At 39.0% G+C, this 12,121-nt stretch overlaps 1 protein-coding gene across 1 annotated transcript in view; it reads right to left on the bottom strand.

The window, feature by feature from the left end:
- Nucleotides 1–12,121, bottom strand: part of CNST (consortin, connexin sorting protein) — a gene marked incomplete at both ends in the record, with an annotated part of 58,025 nt that overhangs the window by 21,765 nt on the left and 24,139 nt on the right. The window contains 6 exons of the mRNA XM_080698690.1: nucleotides 1,560–1,656; nucleotides 1,817–1,838; nucleotides 5,283–5,394; nucleotides 5,923–6,009; nucleotides 8,034–8,064; nucleotides 11,468–11,622. Coding sequence (XP_080554816.1) covers nucleotides 1,560–1,656; nucleotides 1,817–1,838; nucleotides 5,283–5,394; nucleotides 5,923–6,009; nucleotides 8,034–8,064; nucleotides 11,468–11,622 — 504 coding nt within the window. The remainder of the gene's footprint in view (nucleotides 1–1,559; nucleotides 1,657–1,816; nucleotides 1,839–5,282; nucleotides 5,395–5,922; nucleotides 6,010–8,033; nucleotides 8,065–11,467; nucleotides 11,623–12,121) is intronic.

Below are 12,121 nucleotides of genomic sequence, written 5' to 3' on the forward strand. Positions count from 1 at the left end.
AATAATTTTAAGATAAATGGGGAAGCCGGGAATGGTGACACACCCCTGCAGTCCCAGTACTTAGGAGGCTGAGACAGGAGATCACAGGTTAAAGGTCAGCCTCTGGCAACTTAGTAAGATCTTCTTTCAAAAATTAAAAAAATAAAGGCAAGCATGGTGGTGCATGCCTACAGTACTTGGGAGACTAAAAGAAGAGGATGACAAGTTCAAGAACAGCCTCACAGCCAGGCTTGTAATCTTAGGACTTGGGAGGCTGAGACAGAGGATCCAGGTTCATGGCCAGCCTCATTTACTTAGGACCTCCACAACTTAGTGAGACCTTGTTTTAAAAATAAAGACTAATGGCCGGGCATGGTGGCGCATGCTTGTAATCCCCGGGCTTGGGAGGCAGAGACAGGAGGATCGCAGGTTTGAAGCTAGCCCCGCGCGCTGGCTTAGGAGACCCTGTTTCCAAATAAAAATGCAAAAATAGGTCTGGGAGTGTAGCCCGGAGGTAGAAGGGCTTCCAGAAACCCCAGTACCACTAAAAAAAAAAAAAAAAAAATAAATAAATAAATAAATAAATAAATAAATAAATAAATAAAAATAAAGACTAAAAAATCGGGCTGGAGGTGTAGCTCAGAGGTAGAATGCCCCTGGGTTCAATCCCTAGCACCCCCCCACACACACACACACAAATAGCCTCAGAAGGTAGTGAAATTCTCAACGACATAGTGAGAACTTGTTTCAAAACAATAAATAAAAAGGGCTGGGGTGTAGCTGAGGCTGAATGCCCTGGGTTCAATCTCAGTACTCTCAGCACCCACACCTGGGGTGGGGCAGGCTACTAGATGGCCGAAGCAGCATGGTGCATCCCAGGGCCACTGCCGCCACACACTGCGTACGTCCTCTCTAAAATGAGGGCTCTAAGACCCAGGAATATAAAGCTCAGGAATCTAGATAGGAGTAAAGTTAGACATCAGGAAAAAAATCACCCCAAAGAATATTTATTTTCTACAGTTTTTATAATGAATACATATTTAGAAAAAAAAAAGACTCTAAAACTCTTTTCACATAAGGCACAGGGTGATATAAAATATATTATAAGTGCCTTGGAAATATATACACAAATTAAGTACATGCCTTAGTCAACACAACAACAAAAAAACAAGCAGCCAAGTTTCTATAAATAAATGATCAAAACATAAAACTTTTAACTATCTAGATTTATAGAATATATTTCTTATAAAGTCCATTCAATCCATGTTTTTTAAGCAGGAAAGGACAGCTAAATACACCAAAACAAACTCCGTTTCAGAGCATTTTTGTATAATTTTAAAATATCTTCTTACATATAACCACTCCCTAAAAATATGGTAATGATTTTGTTTTTATAAATTTAGATTTTATAGTATCTACTACTCAATATCTAAAAATAGAACTATATGCCACAAAAATCCCACTTTACTATTTCTTAGGAATAACATAGATACAAAATTGTAAAATCAAAAATATCCACGGTATAAAGGATCACAGGAAACAGGTGTCCCTATGCCTCCTAACTTAATTTAAAAATGTACCTGGCTCTTTGGGTGCAGCCTCCCCGTCCTCTGGACCGGCAGACACCGTTAACTGTGGGAGGCACGTTCTTCCCAGGGGCTTCTCTAGAGCTGCTGTCTACAAAGTTAACACAACAACAGCAGTAAAAAACATTTTTGGAAACTGCTGCATTAAATTAAAAAGCTGAAAATAACTTGAGAAAGGTTTAGTGCACACTAATATTTTCTCCTATTTTCAAAAGAAACAATCTTTAAAAAAAAAAAAGAAACAATCTTACCTTATGTTTGGATAAAAGAGGACTGTAGGAAAAAAGAAAAAAATTTAGAAAGTACAATATGCTTCCAAACAAATGTCACTAAAATGGCTATAAAAAAAATAGCTTCTCTGTATTCTAATGTTAGCACAGAACATTTTCCATGGCTGAGACATTACTACCAGTCTACAGAGTTCAAAGTCCGACTATATTGCCTATTGACCTCCTTAGAGATCCTTTACTGTTGAAAACCTCAAAGAAGCTACAAATACTAAAACTTAAAAGCTAAAAAAAGAATGTTAACCTTTTGTTAATAAAATATTTAGAGACTATTTCACACACATATTTTTAAATTTTCAGTTTTTGTCATAGTCTAAAATAGATCAGGAAGTAATTTTGTGGGAATTATCCATAGAAACAGAGTACCATCAAAGTAACGTTTAAATATTAAATTTTAGGCCAGGCATGGTGGTGCACGCTTGGAATCCCCGCACTTGGGAGGCGGAGACAGGAGGATCGCGCAGGTTTGAAGCCAGCCTCGCCGGCTTAAGAGACCCTGTTTCCAAATAAAAATATAAAACAAAATAGGTCTGGGAGTGTAGCCTGGAAATAGAAGGGTTTCCAGGAACCCCAGTACCACAAAAAAAAAAAAATCTAGGGAATACTAACAGGATATGTGTATATGTGTGTGTGCGTATACGTACGTATACGCACACACACATATATCTCTCCAACAAAAGCATGAACAAAAATATTCATGTCTACTTTATTATTCAGTCTATATAAAACCCAGGAAAAACCCATATGCCTACAAAAAAACAAATGGTCAAATCGCGTGCAGCTGCACAATTAATCTGTGCAGCGGCAACAGAACAGAGCAAATGTCCTTTCCCCGCAGCAGCATGTAACAGGGACACCAAGTGGGGTGCAAGAAGCTGGACATACCAATCTATATTTTGTGCAATACCATTTAAATGAATTCACAGAACATGCAGGCAGTAGTTTTAGAACGCAGAGAGCGGTGACCATGGGGGTAGAGCACAGACTTGGCACTTTTTTTTCCCCTTTCATGGTACTTGGGATTGAACTCAGAGATATTCTACCTTTGAGCTACATCCCAAGCCCTATTTTATTTCTTATTCTGAAACATGGTCTCACTATTTGCTGAGGCTGTCCTCAAACCTGTGATCATCCTGTTTCATCCTCCCAAGTACTAGAATTATAGGCACGCACCCCATACCTGGCTCAAACTTGTTACTTCTGAGAGACCAATGATAGTCATATAGGCATGTATGCATATAGTGAAAGTTATCAAGCCTATGTTCCTAACTGTATCTAAAATAAGAGAATATATTTAAATACTAAAAATATGAATAGTGCCAGGTATGGTGGAGTATACTTGTAATTCCAGTACTTGGGAGGCTGAGACAGGAGGATCACAGGTTCACTGCCAGGTTTAGAAACTTAGTGAGGCCCTCTGCAACTTGTGAGGTCTTGTTTCAAAATAAAAAGTAAAAGAATACGGCTAGGGTATATGTAGCTCAGAGACAGAATGCCCCTGAGTTCAATCACCAATACCACAATAGATAGATAGATAGATAGATAGATAGATAGATAGACAGACAGACAGACAGACAGACAGACAGACAGACAGACAGGGCAAGCAAGCAAGCAAGCAATTTGGGGATAATAATCTAAAGATACCATATTTGCACTATGCTCAATAAATATTTGTTCATTAAATACTTAAAGAACTTCTTTTTCTTGGTATTGAGAATGGAACCCAGGGGCATTCTACCTCCAAGCTCTATCCCCAGCCCTATTTTTATTCTTTATTTTGAAACAGGGTCTCACTGAGTTGCACAGGGCCTCACTAAGTAGCTGAGGCTGTCTGCAAACCATGATCCGCCTGTCTCAGCCTCTCGAATGCTGGGATTACAAGCGTGCATCACCACACCCTGCTTCTTAAAGAATTTCTAATGTGTTAAAAGGTTACTCTGTAGTCAGAGAAACAGGAGGTATTAATACTGAGTATTCTGAAAGTAAAAAAAAAAAAAGTGATCTTTAAAATATTCTATTATTCTAAATTATGAGGCTGAAATTTAACCTATTTAAACTTGCTAAGAGATAAGGTTATAACTGAAAGTCTCTGAAAATACTTTCAAAGGTTCAAATTGACTATGGCAAAAAAAACTATCATTGTGAGAGGTGAAGGGCATCCATTCTGAACCTAGGCGTCATCCACAGGCTGGTTCCACAGCCATCAAGTCCCAGCAACTTCTCTATCTTCTGCATAAACTGAGCAACAATGAGCCGAACACAAACCACTGACCGCTTCTTTATCAGCAACGAGAACTTCAGTTTGCTCCTCCTGATTCTGAGAGAAAAGGCCATTGACAGAATAAAAGGTCTTCTAACCTTCATACTGAGGGCTCATGTCCTAAGCCCAGAAATCTACATCCTAGCAAGCCCCTATATCCAGAAACCTGCATTTGCAAGGAAAGAACTTTTTAAAAAAGTAGTTAAGCCAGGCATGGTGGCACACACTTGTAATCCCAGTCCTTGGGAGGCTGAGACAGGAGGCTCACAGGCCAGTCTCAGCTACTTAGTGAGGCCCTCCGCACAGTGAGATTCTGTTTCAAAATAAAGAATAAAGCCAGGTGTGGTGGCGTATGCTTGTAATCCCAGTACTTTGAAGGCTGAGACAAAAGGATTGCAGGTTTGCGTCTAGCCTTGAAAACTTAGTGAGGTCCTCCGCAATTTATTGAGAAATAAGAAAATCAGGCTGGGGGTTTAGCTTAGAGGTAGAATACCTCTGGGTTCAGTGCCACCAAAAAAAAAAAAAAAAAAAAAAAAAAAGAAGAAGAAGAATAAAAATAGGGCTGGGGTTGTAACTCAGAATGCCCCTGAGTTCAATCTCCAGTACTGCAAAAATAATAATAATAATAAATATATAAATAATTAATGTATTTATTATTGTTCCAACTTGGTTTGAAAACAACTCCTTGATATAAAATAATAAATTGAAAATTACCTGACTAATGTAGTTTTCCTTCTGCAATATTTTGGTCAAATACTATATTTGTTTCTTAGCATCAGACTATTCTTAAAAATAGGAATTTTTTTTCTACAACACACAAACACTGGCAAAAAGCTAGAATATAAAGGTTTTAATGCATAGTTTAACAGTTTAGTCCACATGAATTGCCTAACCTCTTTACCAAAAAGTTATCAAAATTAGAAGTTATGTTTAAAATTTTCCAATTAGAAAGATCCTTTGAACCTCTGTAAAGTTGACAAACCAGAGTGAATTCAGTGTAAGAAATAGATAAGCCGAGAAAGGAACCTAATAATTTTACTATACCCATTTTAATTTCTCCAGTTAAAACACCGACAAAACAAAGAAATGGTTCTTATATTTTAATACTTGATACAATGCTGCTTCAATATTCTACTCCAACTCATTGTAGCTAAATTCTGACATACTTACTCTTGATGTGTTGTGCAAAATTTAGCAAGCCGTTCAAAATCTTCACCATTAAATCCTTTTTCTGAATTCCTTACAGGTGTAACTGTACGTGGTACCGTTTTCCATTTTGTTTCTAAATTTAAAATATTTATAAGTCACTGGCTCTTACAAAACATATTTAGGAGAAAAAAATGTTAACTGGCACCGTTGATAAAAATTAATACGCAAAATTCTCTTCTCAAACCACCTCATAGTTAACACGGTTAGAAACAACCAAGTCAACACCATTCTAGAGACTACATTAGCCAGCAGGGCATGCAGCAGGACAGGGAAAACACAAGTAGCTGCAAGCATTCTGTTCCTGGCACTGATACAAAGGAAGAATTTCTCACAGTGAAACAGGCATGTGGTAAAAATGCTATATTTTTTGCAATATCTTTGTTTTGCAATGCTGGGACCAATCAAACCCAGTGCCTTGCACACGCCAGGCAAATGTTCTACCACTGGGCCATCCCTCTCTAGTGCCTCCCTTCACAATATCACTTGACTGTGGAAATCTCTATTTTCTGACTTATAAACCAGGGCAAACATTTGCCCTGGTACCTTTCTAGACACTGACCTTTGGGATTACTGGTTTCCCACATTCTGTGCTGGTACTCACCCCACTGTTCTTGAATGGCAGAGAGATTCGCAAGCAATTGTTCATGATACAGTCGTTCAAGCTGAATGAACTTCATGGCCTTCTCATCTGAACACAAAATTTGAGGAAAATAGAAACCCAGACCATTTACATGAAAACCCATATTTGAAAAAAAAATTCTATAGATAGTGAGGAGTCTCCATCTAATCAGAAACTGAGAAGATTCAAGATATCTTTAAACATTTTTAAAGTAATGTTTTTTGGTTCTGAAGTAGATACTTTTTATGGTAGCATATTATACAGTAGCTATGTGGGTTCTATACTAACACCAAATAGCAGACATTTAAAGGGCTTTAATGCTCAAGGAAGTCTGCTTGCTAATATATTTCTAGCAGAGTCAATTAAAACATTACTTAATTGGAAATAGGACCCATATGGAATCTTGGAGTCCATGCATTTTCCTGTTTTCTTTCTTTCCTTAAATGACTTTCTTTTAAGTACCCTCTAAGTAAGTGTTTGTTTCTGGTTTTAACTCACCTTGATACTTTGCTTATTTCCCATTGAATGCCTTTCTCTCACAAGATGAAAAGACTATTTGACTGGACAATGATAGACACGAATCTTTTCTAAAAAATTTAATTAACTCACCACAGTGATCTTCATAGTTGGCATGTGATTCAAACTTTTGTCTTCCCATCTGTATCATGAATATTTGTGTCTTAGGAGGTCAAAATAGATTTTCCAACTATCTACCTTCCTCTGGGAAATGTCTTAAATGTTGACCCAGAAAAAGGGAAACAAAAACCTCATAGCTTAGCTTCCCACAAAGACTCAGAGGTCCAGTTCTCCCCTCATCTGTAGTCTTAAAAACATCCCCTGAGTCATAAAACAGGCTCAGGAAAAACAACAACAATATCTTCATTCTCCTAAGACTTAAATATGCTAGTGTCTCTCAAACTTCACTGAACATAAAAATTATCTGAAAACCTTGTTAAAAGACAGAATCATGAGTCAGACCCAAGAAGCTCTGATTCTGAGGTCCATGGACTTGCATTTCCATGAAGACGGCAGGAAGGCCTTCTGCACTCTGTTGGGTGAGTTCCTTCTGCATTTCCACCAGATAATTAGATGTCCAACATACTTAGGGAGCAACTGCCACTGTCTGAGGTTGTACCTCAGTTCACTGACAGGGTACAGGGCAGGAACCATTTATCCTCAATCTGTTCAGGATTGTGGTAAAAGTCAACAAGGCTGTCGGGTGTGGTGGTGCACGCTTGTAATCCGAGCGCTTAGGAGGCTGAGACAGGAGGATCACACAGGTTTGAAGCCGGCCTCAGCTGGCTTAAGAGACCCTGTTTCAAAATAAAATATAAAATAGGTCTGGGAGTGTAGCCCGGAGGCAGAAGGCCCCTTGGGTTCCATCCCCAGTACCACCAAAAAAAAAAAAAAAGTCAATAAAGTTAAGAAGAAAGTTAATGACTATAGAGGGGAGAGACCAATGCTTAGAAGACATTCTGTCTAGAGAGTGAAAGCTAGCCATCTCCTCAGAGGAAAGGCCACTTTTATTCTGCCTATTACTCGTAAAGAAAAAACCTTTTATTTGCAGCAGTCATGCACTCCATAGCAATGTTTTGGTCAACAATGGCCTAACAACACAGTGTCCATCCTAGTATGATGTTTGCAGAGTGAGAAAACCATCTAAAAACACAATTCTCAGAACACATCTCCCTCACGAGACAACGTGCAGCTGTGGCTGCTATGGATATCTGTGAGGTGCACATGCCCAATATGCTCTGCCATGTGAGTATTACTTGGCTTGCATTTCTGATAAATTTAAAAAGAAGAAAATCCAATGAATCTTTAAATTTTATTTTCTAGCAACACATGCTTTTCCTCCTTCCTGAATATAAATATTTAATTTTGGTAAAATTAAGGCTTATTCATGAAAGATAAAGTTTGGGTGACTCCAGAAAATTCTCTCGAGTGACAGATGTATCCTGCATCTTGCCTTCTGAGGTAACATGGGCACATACAACTGACAAACCCACTAAAACCACCTAATATATAGACCTTTCATTGTACAGCGCTCCATTTTAAAAAGAAGATGAACTCTTTCTGTAAGAAAAGGATACAATCTTCTTCCTGGTAATAGGACTCTGCTATCTGTTAAAAAAAATAGATTAAATTAAATTACTATTCAGGTAAAAGACCAAATTTGGAAGAAATGAAATCCTGAACTCTGGATGTTTTTAACATGAGACTAGGATGACATTTGAATTACATGCACCAGTTCAGAACTCTGCAGCACAGGACACAATTCTGAAATCTAACAAGCTTCAGGCTGAGCAAGCACTGGCTTCTGACTTTACACGACCATGTTCTTTCCAGGATCAGCAAAGTTCCCTCAGGACAAAAATATCACAGGAGCTTATCAAAAATTAATATGAATAAAAAGATTATTGTTTACTGTAAATTAAAAAGCAGAAATATGTCATGAGAGACCTTTGTGCTTCATTTATTTCATTTCTATTTCACAAACCACCAGCCAAAGACTTCATAGGACACTAACTGGTTCTGTTTTGACATTTAAGAAAGGTTAGACCAAGCCAGCCGTGGTGGCGCACACTTGTAATACCCGCACTTGAGAGGCAGAGACAGGAGGATCGCGCAGGTTGGAAGCCAGCTGCGCTGGCTTAAGAGACCCTGTTTCCAAATAAAAAAAAATATAAAAACAGGTCTGGGAGTGTAGCCCGGAGAAGGGTTTCCAGGGACCCCAGTACCACCAAAAAAAAAAAAGGGGGGGGGAGAGAGAAAGGTTAGACCAAGTGCTACCAATTGAGTAGTGATGTTTGGAATAAGCCCTGAATGCTGCACATTATATAGAACACTCTGTAAAGAGTACCGAAGATCAGCAGCCAGTCCTAGGCAAGGTTTTCCACCGATGAGGCACATTCTCACATTCTAAGGCTTTTTTTTTTTTTCTTCCTGGTACTGAGGATTGAACTCTAGGGCATTCTACCTCCAAGCTTCACCCCTAGTCCTATCTTATTCTTTATTTTAAAACAAGGCCTCACTAAGTTGTGAAGGGCCTTGCTAAATTGTCATTGCTGGCTTTGAACCTGGGATCCTCCTGTCTCAGCCTCCCAAGTGCTGGGATTACAAGTATGCATCATCACACTTGGCTCTAAGAGATCTTTAAATTTAAAAATTCTTTGAGCCAGGTGCAGTGGTACATGTTATAGTCACAGATACTTGGAAGGCTGAGGTAGAAGGATGGCTTGAGCCCAGAAGTTCCAAAAGTGCAGGAACAATATAGAAAGATTCCTCACTTAAAAAAATATATTTGTTTCTAAAACTTTGGAGATTTTAAAAATATTTTTTAGTCATTAAAGTATTCACTAAACCAGACATGGTGGCAAATGCTTGTAATCTCAGTACTTGGGAGGCTGAGACAGGAGGATCCCAGGTTCAAAGCCAGCATTGACAACTTAGCAAGGCCCTTCGCAACTTAGTGAGACCCTCTTTCCAAATAAAAATATAAAGTCAGGCAGGAGGCTTAATTTAGAGATAGAATACCTCTGGGTTCAATCCTCAGTGCCACACACACACAAAAGTATTCCCTAAAATATCTGTCATAATAGTCCACATAAGTATTTTATATGTTTAAAACCATTTCCAGTGATTTTTTTAGGCCTCTAGTTAAAAGTTATTCCATTTATATATCACTATAAGTACTTGGTGAACCCATAAGCTAGCAATATAAAGAAATGGCTTAGCTGGGTTAGGTGGTATACACCTATAATCCTAGTACTTGGAAAACTGAGGCAGGAAGATCACAGGTTTGAGGACAATCTTGGCAACTCAGCCGGACCCTATTTCCAAATAAAAAAAAGGGGGCACTGGGATATAGATGAGGGGCAGAGCACCCTGGGCTCAATCCCTATACACATGCACACACAAATAAAATGAAAAGAACAATTTTCCCCATATTTCCAGTATAATACCTCTGGGTTCCATCCCTAAGTACCACATACACACACAGAAAATCATTTGGGAAAGCACTGATTTCAAGGTTATCCTAGTTTCAGGCTTCTTTTATTTATCAGCAACCTAAAAAAAAAAAAGAAAGAAAGAAAAAAGAAAGTAGGAAGGTACTAGGGTCTGAATATTGTGTTTTTCAGACAGAAATCTAATCCCCATTGTGATGGTATTAAGAGGTGTGCCTTTTGGGAGGTGACATAAAGATACCACAGGTTGATGCCCTCATGGGAGGAGCCTGAGAGAGCCTGCTTGCCTGCCAACAAGTGAAGACACAGCATGCAGGGGCCATCTATGGAAGCACAGGGCACCGCTCCCTGGCTTTTGGCTCCCTGACTCCAGAACTGTGAGCAGCACATTTCTATTATTTGTAAATTACAATCTGTAGTATTTTTGCAACAGCAGCCCCAACAGACCAAGACAGAAGGTGAATCTTTTGCTACAATCTTAAAGAGTGGCTTCGAGGATCCCAGTGGATCCATTTCTTGCCTGAGTCTAATAAGTCCAGTATGAGGTCATGAGACATAAGAGCACAGAGTTTTATGTTTTTCTGTTTACTATTATACAAAAGTTTCCAAGTATATGACCTCAATTATATACTTAAAGCTAACTTACAGCTGTATTAACTAACACAGTGTATAAGATTACTCACACCAAAGAACAAGAATGGGGTGGCTGCTGGGGATCAAAACCCAGCCTTGCACATATATGTGCAAGTATTCAGGGGTGAAGAGACACAATGCCTGCAGGTTACTTTAAAATATTTCAGGCCGGGCGTGGTGGCGCACGCTTGTAATCCCCGCACTTGGGAGGCAGAGACAGAAGGATCGCGCAGGTTCGAAGCTAGCCCCACGCGCTGGCTTAGGAGACCCTGTTTCCAAATAAAAATGCAAAAATAGGTCTGGGAGTGTAGCCCGGAGGTAGAAGGGCTTCCAGGAACCCCAGTACCACCAAAAAAAAAAAAAAAATATATATATATATATATATATATATATATATATATATATAAATATATTTCAGTGGAAAATGGGAGAGGGCAGGGGTGCACATAAATGTGCATGTAATTAACAAAGCTAATAACCCATTTTGTGCCACTGAACCTTAACTGTGCACTCTGACAGTACAGAATTCCACACTCAGGATTCTACATAACCGTTTCTCCCTTTCTACATGGCTCTTAAGGACATACACTCAAAGACGTCTTTGTTTCCTCAGTGTCTAGCAAGGGTTTGGGCACCGAGTTGGTGCTTTCTAGGCCCTGGCTATACTGATTCCTATTTGTACACAGTTAAATTATTGAATAAAAGGATTTAGCCACTGTCCAAACTATAAAGTGCCCAAGGTAGAAGTGTGGTCACCAGTCAGTAATATGCCAAAATTCCCACCAGCAACTGGTCCAGTGTCATCTTCCTCTGGTCTAACCAACAATGGGTGGGACAGAATCAATGACAGAGAATTGGATTTAGATGATTTCAAATACTGCGACCAGAATTTTGGCAAGGGTGAAAGTGAGGTCTGAATGTAGTACCTGATGAAGACAAAGGGGGAGTGTCCTTGAATCCAACTGTTCAACGTCCCCTTGGAGAAGGGAGAAGAGCGAGTGTAGAAGGGGCCTCAGAGCTTCTGACTGGTCATTGGCATTTACTTCAGCAGCCTCTTCATCACCTGCTGCACTTACAACACCTTTCACAGAAGAAAAGACAGCATCACCAATATATAGTGGAACAAAAAAGCCAGTGTTACCATAAATTCCCACCACTGCGGAATGTTTAAAAACAATTACATTATCAACCATAAAACTTTTAAAATGAAATGAATCATATGAAACCCTCAGAAATCATGTTATTGCCCTCATTAAATTAAGATTGCACTAACATCTTACTGCTGCTATTAACATACATATAAATCATTTTACAGATTTATAATTAAGGGTATTAATAAAAAGAGATCCAAAGAAGATATGCAGGTTAACACTGACCCAAACATGGATTCTCCCAAAGGAAAACCAGTGCAGCTGCCATTAGAAGTGCTGGCTTGCCCAAAGTAAAACAGAGCTGAATAGTGAAGTAAGTGTGCTATCCAATAACAGAAAAATAAAGATGGTGAGCCCTCCTCCTTCAATTCTGGTCTGACAACATCAGAACTACTTCTGGAACCCAGGAAAGTGGTGGGAATCCAGATG

Source organism: Muscardinus avellanarius, assembly GCF_963383645.1.
Source record: "Muscardinus avellanarius genome assembly, chromosome: 7".
In the NCBI taxonomy this organism is placed as follows: Eukaryota; Metazoa; Chordata; class Mammalia; order Rodentia; family Gliridae; genus Muscardinus; species Muscardinus avellanarius.